The following is a 17,968-nucleotide window of genomic DNA, read 5'->3' on the forward strand; positions in this document are numbered from 1 at the left end:
GATATCCCATGTTCATGAATTGGAAGACAATATTGTTAAGATGGCGGTACTCCCTGAATTGATCTACACATTGAACACAATCCTTATCAGAATCCCAGCTGGCTTCCTTATAGAAGTTGACTAGCTGAGTCTAAAATTCATTTGGAAATTCAAATGACCCAGAATAGTGAACAATCTTGAGAAAGAATGAAGTTGGATGATTAACACTTCCTGATTTCAAAACTTATTACAGAGTAACAGTATTCAAGATAGCATCGTATTGGCATAAGACAAGACATACAGATCAATGGAATAGGAGGAGAGTCTAAAAAATAAAGCTTTACATCTTTGGTCAATTGATTTTTGACAAGGATGCCAAGAGCCTTCAATGGGGAAAGAACAGTCTTCTAAACCAATGGTGCTGGAACAACACACAAAGAATAAAGTTGCACCACTCCCTCACACCATTTATAAAATCAACTCAAAATGGATCAGAGACCTAAATATAACAGACAATACTATGTAAAGCTCTTGGAAGAAAACGGATAAATCTTCATGACCATGGATCTGGCAGTGCTTTCTAAGATACAGCACCAAAACCACAAGCACCAAAAGAAAAAATAGGTATATTGGTCTTTATCAAAATTAAAAGCTTTTCTGCTTCAAAGGACATTAGAAAGAGAGTAAAAAGACAACCTATAGTTGGGAGAAAATATTTGCAAATCACGTATGTGGCAAGGGACTTGTGGCTAGAATATATGAAGGACTCTTACAACTCAAAACCAAAAAGACAAATCTCCCAATTTTTAAAAATGGATGAAGGATCTGAATAGACATATCTTTAAAAAAAAAGACACACAAATGGTCAATAAGCACATGGAAAGATGCTTAACATCGTTAGTCAGGAAATCCACACCACAATGAGATTCCACTTAACGCACACTAAGATGGCTATAATAATAACTTTTAAAAGACAGATAATAACAAGGATCGGTGAGGATACGGAGAAAATGTACAGTGCTCATCCATTGCTAGAGGGAATATAAATGGCACACTCACTTTGGAAAACAGTTTGTTAGTTTCTCAAAAATTAAACATAGTGTTATGACTTGACTCGGCATTCCTCTGCCAAATATTTACCCAAGAGAAATAACATCATATATCCACGCAAAAACTTGTATACAAATGTTCGTAGCAGCATTATTCATAATAGTCAAGGGGTTGAAGCAACCTAAATGCTCATTAACTGATGAATGGATAAATAAAACATGCTATATCCATACAATGGAATATTATTCAGGTATAAAAAGAAATGAAGTACTTTTACATACTACAACATGGATGAATCTTGTAAACATTATGCTAAGTGAAGGAAATCAGTCACAAAGGAGCACATATTGTATGATTTCATTTTTATGAAATGTCCAGAATAGGCAAATCCTTTGAGACAGAAAGTAGGTAAGTGTTTGCCTAGGTCTTAAGGGGATAGAATGAGGGGTGGGGAGGTAATGTTTCAAGGGTACTGGGTTTCTTTTCTGGGTGATGACACTTCTAACACTGATTGTGGTGATGGTTGCACAACTTTGGGAATATATTAAAAACTACTGAATTGTATACTTTAAATGGGTGAATTGTATGGTACATGAATTTTATCTGAACAGTTATCAAAAAACTATGAGAAAATATTCAGGTCTAGGGTTAGGCAAAGAGTTCTTAGACCTGACATCAAAAGTACAATCCCTAAAAAGGATAAATTGGATTTCATCAAAATTAAAAATATTTGCTTTGTGAAGGAACCTGTTAAGAGGATGAAAAGGAAAGCTACAGAGTGGTTGAAATATTTGCAAACCACATATCTGACTTAGGACTAGCATCTAGAATATAGATAGACTTCTCAAAACTTAATAGTTAAAGGGGCTGGCCCCGTGGCTGAGTGGTTAAGTTCGTGCGCTCCGCTGCAGGCAGCCCAGTGTTTCGTTGGTTCAAATCCTGGGCGCGGACATGGCACTGCTCATCAAACCACGCTGAGGCAGCTTCCCACATGCCACAACTAGAAGGACCCACAATGAAGAATATACAACTATGTGCTAGGGGGCTTTGGGGAGAAAAATGAAAAAAATAAAATCTTCAAAAAAAAAAAACTTAATAGTTAAAAAAAAAATCCAGTTGGGAGGCTGGCCCCATCGCCTAGTGGTTAAGTTTCGTGTGCTCTGCTTCAGTGGCCCGGTTCGGCTCCTGGGTGTGGACCTACACCACTCATTGGCACTCATGCTGTGGCGGTGACCCACATACAAAATAGAGGAGGATTAGCAACAGATGTTAGCTGTGGGCGACTCTTCCTCGGGGAAAAAGAAAATCCAACTGGAAAATGGGCAAATGATGTGAAGGAACATTTCACTGAATAGGAAATACAAATGGTAAATAAGCATATGAAAAGATGTTCAATGTCACTAGCCATTGGGAAAACGCAAATTAAGACCACAGTGAGATATTGCTACAAACCTATGAGAATAGTTAAATTAAAAATAGTGTCAACACTGGATGCTGGCAAGGACACAGAAACTGGATTGTTCCTACACTGCTGGGGAGAACATCAAATGGCAAAGCCACTTGGGAAAAGTTTTGCAGTTTCTTAAAAAACTAAACATACAACTACCACGCAACTCAGCAGTAATACTCTTGGGCTTTTATCCAAGAGAAATTAAAAATTATGTTCACACAAAAACTGGTACATGGATGTTCTTACCAGCTGTATCTGTGCACAATCATGTGCCGAATAACAACATTTTGGTCAATGAGGGACCACACATACGACAGTGGTCCCATAAGATTAGTACCATAGAGCCTAGGTGTGTAGTAGGCCACAGCATCTGGGTTTGTGTAAGTACACTCTGTGATGTTCACACAATGATGAAATCACCTAACAGTGCATTTCTCAGAATGTATCCCCATCATGAAATGAAACGATGCATGACTGCATCAGCTTCGTATTGCTGCTGTAACAAATTACCACAAACTTAGTGGCTTAAAACAACACAGATTTCTTTTTTTATAGTTCTGGAGGCCAGAAGTCTGAAATGAATCTTATGGGACTAAAAGTCACTGGCAGGGCTGACTCCTTGTGGAGGCTGGAGGAGAGCATCTGTTTCCTTGCCTTTTCTTCTGGGAGCCACCGGCACTTCTTAGCTCAAGACCCATTCGTCGCACAGCATTGAATTTTCTCCCCCTGCTTCCAATGTAACACCACCTTTCTCTTCTAAAGTCACATCTCCCTCTGCCTCCTTCTTCTAAGGACACTTCTGATGACCTGGGCCCGCCTGGATAATCCAGGATCATGTCTCTATCTCAAGAGCCTCAATTTAAGGATCTGCAGAGTCTCCTTTGCCATTTAAGGTGATAGTCACAGTTCTAGGAATTAGGACCTGAATACTCTGGGGGCCATTATCCAGCCTACCACAATCTATAATAACCCCAAATTGGAAACACCCCAGATTTTCTTCAGTGGGTGAATGGCTAAACAAACTGTGGTACATCAATATCATGGAATTCTACTCAGCTATAAAGATGAGTGAACTACGAATACAAAAAACAATTTGAACGAATCTTAAGAGACTTAGTCTTAAGAGACTAAGTCAAAAGAGACGATCCCAAACGTCATGTGCTGTGTGATTGCATTTATATAACATTCCTGAAATGACAGTTACAGAACTGGAGAACAGATTAGTGGTTTCAAGGGATTAAGGAGGGACGGGAGTGGGAGGAAAGTGGGTGTGTCTATAAGAGAGCTAACACCAGGGACCCTTGTGGAGATGGAAATGTTCTGTATCTTGGCTGCCTCGATGTCGCTCGCTATCCTAGTTTTTACTGTGGAGTTTCAGAAGATGTTACCACAGGCAGAAACTATGTAAAAGGTGCATGGGATCTCTCTGTATTATTTCTTATGCTTGCATGTGAATGTCTGAAAACACAAAGTTTAATGTTTAAAAATGGGTAAAAGAACTGAATATACATTTCATCAAGAAGATATATAATTGGCCAATAAGCACATGAAAAAGTTCTGAGCAGCATGAATCACTGGGGGAATGCAAATCAAAACCAGTAGGGCGAAGCCCCTAATAGGATGGCTGTAACAAGGGAGACAGACAATAACAAATATTGGTAAGGATATGGAGAAATGGGAACCCCCACAGATTGCTGGGCGGGGTGAGGGGGGGAATGGAAAATGGCGCATCCATTCCGGAAAACAGTGGCCGTTCCTCAAGAAGTTCAACAGAGAGTTACCATTTGACTCAGCAATTCTCCTCCTAGGTATCTGTTCGAGAGGAATGAAGGCATGTGTTCACACAAAGTCTTGCACGTGAATATTCATAGCCGCATTATTTATAATAGCCAAAAGGTGGAAATAATGCAGATATCCTTTAACTGATGAATGGATAAACAAAGTGCTATATCCACACAATGGAATACTTTTTAGCAATAAAAAAGAACGAAATACTTTCATTTGGTATGACTTGGATGAACCTCAAAAATATGCTTAAAGAAGCCAGAGAGAAAAGATTACATTTTATGATTCTGTTTATACGAATTGTCCAGAGAAGGCAAAGCTATGGAGACCACTAGAGAGTAGATCAGTGGTTGCTGGGGGCTGGAAGTGGGAACAGGGATTAACTATAAACGGGCACGATGGATCTAATGCTGGGGTGGGGGGTATTCTAAACCTAGATTGTGGTAATGATTCCACAAGTTAGTAAACTGCTAAAATTACACTGAAAATGGATGAATTTTATGGTATGTAAATTATACCTCAATAAAGTGGCGTTTTAAAAAACAAGTTAAAAATGAAATGTACCCAACTAATTTTCAAATGAGTAACATAACCACATTGAAAGGAGAGAGAGGGAGAGAAGGAGAAAATCACTAATGCAAGTAATTGGAGACTCTAGCTAGTATTTGACTGTATACCCTCAGTCTCGAGTAGGGTGAGACCGAGAATTACAAACAAATCTTGGACTCTTTTCAGTAGGTTTGATTTTGTAGTGATAAGGACGAAGCAATTAAGAAAAGTATTTTAGATGCACTGTAGACAGCAGTGAGGCTGTGCGCTGATGTGGCTGGGAACCAAGCATCTCGTTGTGGACGAAGGGACTCCCAAAGAAGGAAGAACCCAGTGCCGTGGGGGCGAACTAGACATGGGTGTGAACTCAGGAGTTCTGGTGGGAATATATTTCTGTGTGTGTGCGTCTGTGTGTCCGTGTGTATGTATGTAAGTACAGTGTGAATTTACATGTGCATATATATGCATATATTTCCTTAGCTCCATGCACAGAAAGGGCCTAGAAGAAAAGAGACCTAGTGGCAATGAGCAGACCCAGTGACCAGACTTTGGTTTCTAATGATTTCATTCCCCATTAAAAGGAACCAGTACTCAGAAAATTGGCTCATTCGAGGGCTGGGGCAGAGTGGGTATAAAATGAGCCTGAATCTTGTTATTCCAGAACATAAAGAAATGCTTAAAAAAATAAACAAATAAGCGAGCATGTCACAAATACACAGAAGCCAGCTTAAAGGGGCTTTCACTGGCCACATCTGGGACAATTTGAATATCAAAGTAATTAAGGACGGTAAAAACTTATAATAAAAAATTCAGTAGCCTATGCATATAGATAATAAATTCCATGGAAATAAATCACTGGGAGAGAAAGAAGGCCTTTATCACAGTAGAATGTTGAGATATTTTCTCTTGGAATACCATTCTAGCTGGACGGCATTTTTTTCCCAGTACTTTTGTGGAAGGGGTCTGGAGTTGGAAAGCCATTTTGCAACCACTAATAAAATCTGGTTCCAGAAAGCCTCTAAATCTGGGAGACATTTTTTGATAAGGAGCAGGATATTTGCATGGCCTTAAAGTATCTCTCCCAGACTGTTTATTGGTTACAAGGCAAAACAAAGTAACTGCTCAGTGGAGCAAAAGGACAGTGCCTCCACTGGGTGATTAAAGTAACAGCACCAATTAGGGGCAGATGGCATCATGTGCCTCGAGTCGTGATACCCCAAGAGGTACAGAGTGTTCCAGTTGGGAATGCACACCTGAATCTAACCACCAGGAAACAGAAGACAAACTCCCCCCTCCACCGCCCAGGAGGTGGTGGGAACGTATCCTTCAAAATGTCAATGTCAATGTCATAAAAGATAGACATTGGAAATGTTCCAGATTAAAGGAGGCTAAAGAGATGACAACAAAAGGCAATACTGACCCTGGAATGGATCCTGCATTGGAGGAAGAAAAGCTCCAAAGGACATTGCCATGTCAACTGGCAAAACTGGAATATAGATGGTGGATTAGGTAAATGGACTGGATCAACATTTAATTGCAGAGGTTAACCATGTTGTAGCTTTAAAGAGTACTTTTATTTCTAGGAAATACAGAGCAAAACCTTTAGGGGCAAAGGGCTATAAAGTGTGCAATTTACTTTCAAATGGTTCAGAAAAAAAGTGTTGCGTGAATATACATATAGAAAAGGGGTACAAATTATAAAATAAATGAAGCAGAATGTTAACAATCAGTGAACCGAATCTTAGTCAAGGGTATTTGAGTGTTTTCTACCTCATTCTTGCAGTTTTTCTGTAGTTCAAAATTATTTCCACATAAACAGCTTTTTAAAAAACTCTAAGTGATCACTTCAGTCCAGTGGTTCTCAACTAGGGGTAATTTTACCCCCAGGGTACTTTTAGCAATATCTAGAGACATTTTGGGTGTCATAACCAAGGGGATAGTGCTGCTGGCTCCCTGGCAGAGACCAAGGATGCTGCTAAACATCCCACAATGCATATAATAGCCCCCTCATCAAAGACTGATCTTGCCCCGAATATTGATAGTGCTGCAGTGGAGAAACACTGCCCCACCCCGCTGACAAGGTGGAAAATGGCTCTGCTGACGGTGGCTGGCAGGGATGTCATGAAGGGAGCCCTGCCTGTGGGAAAGCAAGTTCAGACTGCCCTGGAGAAAAGCAGCTTGGCAACATCCACTGAAATTAATAACGCACCTCATACCTGTGTTACAGGCTGAGTGGTGATTTCATTTTCGTACTTGGACACAAAGAAGATCTTCATTTAAAACAAAGGAGAGATTGGGGCTGGCCCCGTGGCCGAGTGGTTAAGTTTACGTGCTCTGCTGCAGGCGGCCCAGTGTTTCGTTAGTTTGAATCCTGGGCACAGACATGGCAATGCTCATCAAACCACGCTGAGGCAGCGTCTCACATGCCACAACTAGAAGAACCCACAACAAAGAATATACAACTATGTACTGGGGGGCTTTGGGGAGAAAAAGGAAAAAAATGAAATCTTAAAAAAAAAAAGAGGAGAGATTTCACAGGCCACATCCTCTTACTGTAAGCTTGTTAAATTAGAAATAAATAACAGTGATAAAAAATGTACTGCTCAAAAATGAAGAAAATATTTCTTACACGAACCCTAGATTAAAGAGAAAATAAAAATACAAAGTAAAAACCATCCAGAAAGCAATGAAAAGGAACATATTTCATTGTAAGATTTATGTGTCACAGCTAACGCTACAATCAGAGGAAAATTTATAACCTTTAAAACGTCTTTTAGAAGAAAGACTTTAAATAAACGAACTAAGTTTTACTCTTAATTAAATTAAGAAAATGAAGAAAGTTAACCAGGAAGAGGGAGTTAATAGTCATAAAAGCCCCCGTTGGTGAAATAGAAAACAAAAACAGCAAAAAGGTAGTTTTCTGATAAGATAATAAAAGCATAATAAATAAAATGAAATAGATAAATCTTTCATGAGCTTAAGAAAAAAAGAGAAAGCTATAAAAGCTCAGGCAAGAAAAAAAGAGAGGCAGTGACGGAAGACATTAAACCACTAAAGGAGAAAATTAGTTTCGACCAAGCGGTGACATAAATGAAACCCTGGCGGAATTAAATAGCAATGAATAAATTACCCCCAAAGAGGCAGTAAATTTACTTAGAACAAATTACCATAAAACAGACTAAGAGGAGATTAAAGTTCTTTAAAACACGTACCAGCCCCAGATAGTTTAACCACTTAGTTCTAACATTTAACTTTTAAAGAGAAGATCAATCCAATGTTCTTCGAAGTGTTCCGGCACACAGGACAAGGCAGACAGATCTCCCTTTTGTAAAATGTATTTGCGCCCACATCACGGCAGCTTTCCCACTCTTCTGAACCTGAGACACTGTTATTTCTAGAATCAGATATCCCGGATGTCTTTCATCAGCACCAAGAGGACAGTTTCACAGTTTTAACGACTGGTTCAATGGATATGCGATACTTTCTTTAAGGAGAGCTCCACTGATGGATATGTCCGTGGTTTACCATATTTTGCTATTTAACAATTGCAGAAATCAGTATCCTCATAATGGATCATTTTGCAAATGTGCACTGTCAGTGTAGAATAAGTTTCTGGAAGGGTTGAAGGGCATATGCTTCTTAATTTTCATTGAAATTGTCTCATGCGTCTCCGCAGAGGTTGCATCAATTTATTCTCCCAACAGCAATCACTGAAGTGGAGGGTTTCCCTGTACACGCGCGCCCATAGAGTGTCATCAAACGCTTTAAAATTCAATAATCAGAGAAGTAAAAAAGTCCCATTGCTTTAACTTGCATTTCTCTCATCATAATCAGGGTTATCTGCATCTTTTCATGCTTAAAAATTCTTGGCATTTCCTTTTGTGAGAACTGTTTTTATACCTTTTTTCCTTTTATCTTTATGATTTACAAGAGCTTCTTAATACATCGATGAAATTAGGCCTATGTCTGTGATATAAGTAGCAACAATTTTCCCCAGGTTATGATTTTTTTAAATGATTTTTGGTATTTTTTTGCTATGTGAAATGTTTTTATTTTACATATGTTTTCATGGAGGCGTAATTGACCTATAATAAATGCACACGTTGAAAGTATACAATTTGGTAACTTGTGACACGTGAGGAAACCATCGCCACAATGAAGATGACGAGCATATCCAATGCCCCCAAAAGATCCTTGTGCCTTTTGCACTCCTCCTCCCGACGCTGTCCCCACACTTCCCCACCTCAAGGGAACCAGTGATCTTTTTGTCACTCTAGATTGGTCTACATTTTCTAGAGTTTTATATAAATAGAATAAGACAGTATGTACTCCTTTTTTGTCTGGTTTCTTTCACTCATCATAATTATTTTGAGATTCATCAAGGCTGTTGTGTGTATTAATAGCTTATTCCTTTTTTTATTTTTGAGTAGTATTCCATTGTATGGATACACTACAACTTTAAAAAAATTTATTCAAATATTGATGGGCATTTGGTTGTTCCCAGTTTTCATTAAACAGCTATGAACATTCCATGCACAAGTGTCAGTATGTGCATTTGCTCTTAATTCTCCTGGACAAATACCTAGGAATAGAATGGCTGGGTAACATGGCAGGTCTATACTTAACACTTTAAGAAACTGCCAAACTGTTTTCCACTGTTCTGCATTCCCATCAGGAGTGTATGAGAGTTCCATTTCCTCCACATCCTTGTCAGCACTTAGTATGGTTAATCTTCTTAATTTTAGCCAATATAATAATTGTGCAGTAGTATCTCGTTGTTTTAATTTGCATTTCCCTAATCACTAGTGATGTTGAGCATCTTTTTACGTGCTTAACCACATAACCACATATCTTCTTTGATGAAGTGTCTGTTCAAACCTTTTGCCCTCTTTTTATTTTTTAAAGATTGGCACCTGAGCTAACAACTTGCCAATGTTTTTGTGTTTTTTTTTTTTTTTTTTTTGCTTTTTTTTCCTCCCGAAATCCACCCCCCAGCAGTTAGCTGTATACTTATAGTTGTGGGTCCTTCTAGTTGTGGCGTGTGGGATGCTGCCTCAACATGGCCTGATGAGCGGTGCCACGTCCGTGCCCAGGATCCAAACCAGCGAAACCCTGGGCCACTGAAGCGGAGCGTGCGAACTTAACCGCTCGGCCACGGGGCCGGCCCCCTGCCCATTTTTCATTTGTTGTTTGTCTTCTTCTTATTCAGTTGTAAGTGTCCCTCATATATTCTGGGTACAAGTCCTTTATCATATGTAAGATTTGAAAATATTTTCTCCCAATTGCTGGTTTGTCTTCTCATTCTTTTAATCATGTCTTTCAAAGAGAAGGTTGTAATTTTCATAAGTCTAATCTATTTATTCTTATTACGGCTTGTGCTTTTGGTGTCAGGTCTAGAAAATCTTTAATTCAAAGTCGCAGACATTTTCTCCTATGTTTTCTTCTATAAGTTTTAGGCTTTAAATTTAGGTCTATCATAAATTTTGAGTTAATTTACATATATTATGCAAGCTGTAGCTCCATGTTCATTTTCTGGTATATGGATATCCAGTTGTTCCAACACTACTTGTTGAAAAGACTATCCTTCACCAAGTTCTCTTTGCACCTTGTCAAAAATCAGCTGTCCCTGAGTATGCAGGTCTGTCTGGACTCTCTATTTTGTTCTGTTGATCTCTTTGCTTATTTTTATGCTCATACCATGCTGCTAGTGCTATCCTCCAACTTTGTTCATTTTCAGAGTTGTCTGGTATTCTAGGTTGTTTCATTTCCTATGAATTTCAGAATCAGCTCGTTAATTTCTCCAGCACGCCTGCTGGGATCCTGACTGACGCTACATTCAATTTAGAGATCCACATCGAGTCTTGTGATGCGCCATGGGCCCCTCTCCGTTTATTTAGACCTTCTCTAATTTCTCTCAGCAATGTTTTGTAGTTTCAGGGTACAACCCACATCTTTTGTCAGATTAATCTCTAAGTATTTCATATTTGTAACGCTACTGTAAGTGGTATTTTTAAAATGCCAATTTCAGATTATTTGCTGCTAGAACATAGAAATAGAATTTACTTTTGCATATTGATCTTGTATCTGCCAATTATATTATCAATAATCATTTAAATCCTTTAAATATATATTATAGGATCCGATATGAAGTGTTTCTGCTATTATTTTTCTAAATTTTCTGTAATTTGAGATTTTATTTCCTCTTTGACAGAGGAAGAGTTACGAACCAGGAACGTCAACCAAAACAGTAAAGTGCTGACTCCAGTTCCGACAAAACCAGAAACGTGTCCCCACTGTAGTTCCAAAATAGTCCACAGGTCCTTCCTAATGCAGCAAGTCAAGAACATGAAGCCACTGGCATTAATATTTGACTAGACGCAACAAAAAATCAATTTAAAAAGAATTTCAAATGCTTTGTGGTAACAATCACGTAACAAGTGAAAAAGCAGGAATAGTACTGAACGATTGGGGTGGAACCAACCCGGGTGTGTATGTTCATTAAAACTAAGGTGGGGGGGACATATGTCAAAACCCTAACAGGTGCTCCCTCTGGGCGGTAAGACAACAGGCAACTGTTCTTTCTTCATTATTCTCTTCTGGATGTTTCATGTGCTCTATGAGAAACATATACAACTTCCCTAATCAGAGAAAAAGTGTCTTTCAAAATTTGAGAGTGGACAAATTGAAGAGGTGAGCAGTGGTGGAAAGTCCGCTGGGCAAAGGTTACCAGGTGGAAAAGCCACCTGTGGGTGGGGACAGGGCCTGGTTAGTAGGGCAGAGGTGTGAGCTCGAAATGTGAGGCAGGACCAGGTCTCACGAGACTCAGAGAGACTTCCGGACAGTGGCCTGGAGGGGATGGGGAATTCCTAGGGTCTGAGCAGCGCCACAGCCTGCCTGGACCTCTGTGTGAGGTAGACACATTTGTTAAGCTGTTCACTGGCCGCACAGAGCAGAATAGGGGGAGGCAGTGAGGAGGGTACAGTGATATCCTCCTGAGTGGAGGCCCGAAGGCTGGAAGAGAACCAAAGCCACGGGGGTGGAAAGGAAGGGACAGGAGTGAGCAGTTGGGGGCGGGGGGCAGCATCAAGAAGGTTCTGATCCAGGAGCTCAGGAAACAAACGAGGAGCCTGGTCCAGCCTGTCCTCCTGCTCCGCCGCATCCCTGCACCCACACAAGGAATCCCAGGCCCTCAGCCTGCAAGACCTTGTGGGGGCCGCTTCCCCAGGACCCTGAGACTGGCATGACTGATGTTTGGCACCCAGGATGGTCACCAGACGTTATAATCAGAAGTCGTCTCCAGAGCCTGGGCCAACCTCACACCCTGAGACCAGAGCAGGGGTAGAGATGCCAGGAGGGCGCCTGGGACCCTGCTCTTGTCCCGAACAAGGAAACTTTGACCCGGGTGAGACCAAGGACGTCACAGAAGCCCTGCTCTGGCTTCCCTGCGACCCGGTGCTGGACCCCACACTCTAGGTCCCCAGTGCCAATCCAAGGGCCACCCTGCTTCAGGGTAACCTGGGGGGCTCGTTACAGACGCACATTCATGGGCCTCCCCAAAGGCACTGTGGCTCAAAATCTCGGGTAGGCTTCTGAGTCTGTGTTAAAAGTAAAATTCTCCAGGTGATTCGGGGGACCCCCAGGAAAGTTCCAACCTGCAACACCGCTGCCTGGCCATCTGCCAATGGGGAGCTCGTGGCTGCCCTTGTTTTCCTGCCACTAAGCTGAGGACTTTTGTTTCTGGCAACAAGTGGACCTGATGCCATGAAAAGCCTCTCCCTACAAGTTCCCTGAGAGGCTTGCTGAGACGAAAGAAACGTCCCTCCACGGCACCAATGCGCTGGCCTGGCAGGGAGGGGTCCCCACGGGCCAGGGAGGAAGCAGCTGCAGCAAACAGACTGTGCTGGTCTTGACACGCAGGCGCTCCTGGGAGTTTGCCCCCCTGAGGAGACGCAGTGTGGACTTTATTGGCCCCCAAGAAGAAGAGGCAGGGCCTGGAACCAGCACGAGGCAAGAATCGGTAACTGAGGCTCCCTTTATAAACCTGGGCCCCTAGAAAGGCTGAGCCAATAGTAGCCCCAAATCAAACAAGGAAAACCCGTGCATTGGCTACGGAGGAAAAAAGGAAATTCACTAGTCTTGGCCTATTTTTTGGGAGATAAGTCAAAAGTCTCCTCTTCGTATGTGTAGCTTAGGCTCATTCTTACAAGAGGTTGGGTTTGTATTTATGCTAGACAGTTGTCTAGAAAATCCAAAGCTATAAACCAACACCACAGAGGTTCTGGATTGGTTCACTGGGTCACCCTGTACAAGCAAAGGGACAACTTCTCCAGAGAACCTGGTCCCCTCCATCAGGGCACACAGGAACCCCACAGATAACAACCGCCACCACAACCTAAGCTTACAAACCCACAAGAAAACAAGCCACCATGAGCAAGAGTCAGGAGAAGCCATGGTGAGCAGAGTTAGACTCTGAGAACCACAGATGGTGAAGCTATAAGACAGAGGCGATGAAATAAGCATGTTCAAAGGACCTAAAAATTCAAAGTTGTAATGTAAATTATGAGGAAGACACAAGATGCTAAGATCAAGCAGATTAACCCCACATACAAGTACAAACAGAAATGAAAAAAATAAGTGGTAATTGAAATTAAAATCTCAATGGATGGAGTAACCATTGGATTAGATACATCTGAAGTTAATAAACCAGAAAGAAGCCACTGAGGATGCAGCACAGGGAGATGGAGATGGAAAATACTGGAGACAGCCAAAGAGGGCAGAACAAGATGGCCAAGTCGAAGCTTCTAGGAGAGACTAGAGCGATTAGGGGAGGCAATATTTTTAACAATCCATGACATGATGGGGTTGATCTTCCACACGATGAAAGATATAAACCCTCAGATTCAGAAATCACAACAAATTGCAGGCAGAATAAATAAAAATAATTCACCTTGATTCACTGTAGAGAAATGACAGAATATCAAAGTCAAAGAGAAGGTATTCAGAGTCGCCAGAGGGGCGAGGATGCCCTACTTGTCAGTTATCTCCACAGTGCACAGAAGCCAGGAGACCATGGAATATCTCCCGAGTGTTCAGAGAAAATACATATCTCAATCTATAACCTTCTCCCCAACTAAACCATCATCTGAGAGCACAGGCAGAATCCAAACATTCTAGACAAACAAATACTGAGCTGCCTATCGACGAACCTTCACTGAAGAAAGCAAAGGCTTCAGGAAGAAGGAGCTTAAATCCAAACTGTGAGACGGAAAATTGGCAAATCTGTTGGTAAGTATAAGCAAGTCTCAACTGTATACAACAACAACAAGTGACTAATTCAGAGGATTGCTGGGAAAGGTGAAACCCAAACACAGGACAGCAATGGCCCATGAAATGGGAGAGGCAAGAGGCCATGGGGTTTAGAGCACGCCGGGCCCCAGTGAGTTTCAGGGGCCATGGATCAACTGCGGATGGCAGTCAGCGGAGCATTCAGGAGAGAATCCTGTGGGACCCACCAACAATGCAGAATCAGCACGCACAGCCTTGAAAGGGGGAAGAGGCTAAAGGCAAGGCCGGGTGGGGTGGGCAGCACAGAGAGTGAGCTGCAGGTGGCCGCTGCAGAGCACCCCGTGAGTGGGCTCACAAGAGCTCACCGACGTGAGTGGTGAGTGGGAGCAACAGACCCCCAGTGCAGGCTGGGGCCTCTGTGCATTGGATGCATGTTGCCCCAGCACTTGGGCTTTTGGCACGTCATTCTCTGAACTTCATTGTTTCCCTGAAATGTTTTGTGATGACAGTAAATGGCCTCTCTCTTTCCCCAGTAGCCTATCTTAAACTCCGCTTTGCCCTCCGTTGTTGTACCCGGGGTCTCCGAGTCCCCAGATTCCACCTCCCGCTGGTTTCTAGCTCCTCTTCCTCCCCAGGGTCCCAATGTGACAATATCACTTCAGGTCCTGGACTGGCCTGCCACCATGTCCTGCCCATGGTCCCTGACCTCCCCCATCTCTGCTCCCCCAGGGGAGCAGTATAGCTCACCCACAGCCACTCCTGCTCCGTGGACTTCTGAGATCTGGCCCATTCAACGCCTGTGGGCTCCTGGTCACTCCACACACCCGAGACCTCGAGTCAGGAGCCAGGATGACCCAGACAGCACTGAGTGCGCCGGGAGCCCACATGGGCCTCTCCGTGAGGCAGCAAGGTCAGCACCCACTTTACAGATGAGGTTGCCTAGCCACCGTGTGGAGATGCGCAGAGAGCAGCTGGCCCCCTCCGCGCCTCTGTCCAAGCTGCTCTGCTGCTCATGCCCTTCCTTTCCCTCCCCAGCACTGGTACTCAGCCCTAATGTCACCTCCTCCAAGAAGCCTTCCTAGGCCTGACCAGGCCAAGCCAGGTGCCCATCCCTCAGAGGCCCACACTCCCTGCCACACTGCCGCTTCGCCCATCTTCCTCCTGGGATGGCAAGGACACCCTGCCACCCCACAGGACCTCACTCAGGCCCTGCACAGAGCAGGCCCTCATGAACAGTCACTGGTGAGCCAAGACAGGGTGAGCAATGGAAGGACTAGGACTTGCAAGAGGATAGAAACTGTGAAGGGGGCGCTCCTGCTGCCTGTGCCATCCCTCCCCGTGAGCAAGTCCTCCAGCTGCCAGTTACATTTTCCTGGAACATGGGGATCCATCCAGGAATTGCAGCGGCTCAGACAGGCTCTGGAACCCGTCAGGAATGAGAGTGGGCAGCTCTGCCTCAGACACTGGGCCTGAGGGTCACAAGACAGAAGCCCAGAGACACCGTGAGCTTGAGACACAGAGAGAAACCACCGAGGTTGGCGAGAGGCGGGCAGCGGGCGTTGTGCATAGGATGCGTTGCTGTGGGCACTGTGGACAAGCACTGTGCTGGGATGGGGATGACTCCTGCCTAACAGGCCCCTTCACGCACCCAGAAAGTGCTCCCTGGCGAGGTTCAGCTTCGAGGCCTGGGTCTGGCCTGATGGTGGAATTCAGCATGGCTGTCGTGCCCCACCACATGGGAACTGGGGCTGCAGGCCTTTCCCAGTGATGGCATCTGCCCTGGGATTAGCACCCTGTCTCCCCACACCAGGGCTCTCAAGGGCCTCTGGGCGAGGAGGACTCAGGAGTATCAGGTAACCCACGGGGCGGGGGCCACTCTGAATCCCTGGGGGCCAGGGCGACAGCTCAGGCTCCAGAAAGCCAGTGGCTCCGGGCTGGGCTGACTTATCGAGTTGGCAGGAAAGGAAAAACTCCTCCGTGCGGGAGCATTCCACAAAAGGCGCCTGACTCTCCCTGCACTTGTGCCTCATTAACATTCCGCAGATGTCACTAAGGACTCAACACCAACAGGCTGAATGGACAGCATCATTTAGGGCTGCTCCGTATTCAGCAAACAGCAAATGATGCTTCTCCCCACGCCCGACCTGCCCATTAGCATTTGCAGAAAGCCCCCATTTGCATTGCGACAATGGTCTGCCCCTGAATCCGGAGTTGTGGGGGCACTGGGCATTTGTTGGCACAATTGTCCTTTGTGCCCACTCTAGTGGCCAGGCGGGGAGCACGTCCCAGGGGCTCACCAGTGATGTGGCCGGGTCAGAGCCAAATCTCAATGGCATGTGATGAGGCCACGGGTAGCCCAGCACCCAGTGAGGTGGGTGCTCAGGCTCGATCTTGCCCAGCCAACTCCCAAGGAGGATGTCCACCAGTAGCCCCAAGAAGCAGGGAGTGGCTGCAACCCCTCTCCAGAATGCTTTCCGCCCTTCTGCCAGGGCACAGTGACCAGACGCAGGACCCATCATGGGTCAGCCGCCTGCAAACCAAGAGCTTGGCGGGCCAGGCGCCAGCTGCCCATAAGCACAAAGGGTCAGGAACAACATGAACTTGTCATCCTCTGCTGTGCTTGAGACAGTGACATTATCCTCACAACTACGAATAAGCTGGAATGTTCTGGTGGGTGCTGGAACATTCTGCTGGGTGCTGGGAAGAGGTCCAAGAGAGGAGGGATGGACACAGAAATGACAGAAGAGCAAATGCACAGAGCACTGAGGAAGGGGACAGCTGCGGGCACACGCAGTGCTGGTTCTGGACCCCCGGTCCCCACTCCACCAGGAATGGGGGGTCAGCATGTATGTGCTGCTTCCTCTCTGCCAGACTTGGGGCACCAGACACACAGTATGACCAAGGCAGGGCCTGGCTCTCAGCAGCCCAGAGTCTGGAACAGAACAGGAAGAGGGGTCCCTCCAGGGTGGGGGCAGGCCTCCTGGAGGGACATGCCATGGGTGGAAGGAGCCCTAGGACTTTGACAGGCAGATGCTGGGCCAGCAGGAGCCAATGCAAGGCTTGGAACACCTGACGTCCATGGGACCATAGCAAGTGGTCTGGGAGAGCAGTGGGCATCCTTGAAACCCCAGTGGCCCTGGCCAGCCCTGGTGGGTCGGAGCTGAGGGTCCAGGCCCTGTCCCCACTCCTCATCCTATATGAAGGCTTCTTACCAGAATTGTCACAGCACTCCACCAAGAAATGGTCTGGCCTCCGCTCCTCTGAGACGAGGTCACACGTGATGTGAGGGACCATGAGAGTCCTCTCTCCGGGACTCACTCCATTGTCCTTGTCCAGTTTGAACTTTTTTTTCTTTACCTAAAAAAAAGACAATGAATTGGCGGTTCCTGGGCATCCTGTGCCAGGCCCTCCGCCGGCCCCAGAACACCCACCCAGGGGCAGCACCAGCTGGGCCCCTGCTCCAGCACCCTCACACACAGACGAGGTGGGCAGTGGCTTATGGTGCTGCCAGGGTTCCTGTGGGGCTCAGCCCAGTTGCTGCCCTGGGAGTTCATGGCCAACATGGGCAGGTGGCAGGAAACTGGCAAACATAAATATATAAGAACACACCAGGGCAGGTGGTGACAAAGGCTGTGGCCAGCAGGGGGTCAGAGCCTGTGATGAGAGGGTCAATGGGGGCCAGCAAAGACTTCTTCGAGGAGAAGACTTGAAGGAGGTGAGGGAGCAGGCCATGTGGGAATCTGGGAGAATAGTCGAGCATAGGGAACAGTGGGTTCAAAGCCTACAGAGGCAGCCAGAAACGGGCAGAAGCTGCCAGCCAACCTCATCCTTCATTCACTACTCCAGTCAAATCCAGAGTCTCTCGCCTCA

The 17,968-nt window shown here is 44.8% G+C and overlaps 1 protein-coding gene across 1 annotated transcript in view; it reads right to left on the bottom strand.

The window, feature by feature from the left end:
- LOC138919974 (potassium voltage-gated channel subfamily KQT member 1-like) overlaps positions 1–17,968 on the bottom strand; it is a 106,689-nt gene that overhangs the window by 30,821 nt on the left and 57,900 nt on the right. The window contains 1 exon segment of the mRNA XM_070246834.1: positions 17,311–17,455. Coding sequence (XP_070102935.1) covers positions 17,311–17,455 — 145 coding nt within the window.

Source organism: Equus caballus, chromosome 21, assembly GCF_041296265.1.
Source record: "Equus caballus isolate H_3958 breed thoroughbred chromosome 21, TB-T2T, whole genome shotgun sequence".
In the NCBI taxonomy this organism is placed as follows: domain Eukaryota; kingdom Metazoa; phylum Chordata; class Mammalia; order Perissodactyla; family Equidae; genus Equus; species Equus caballus.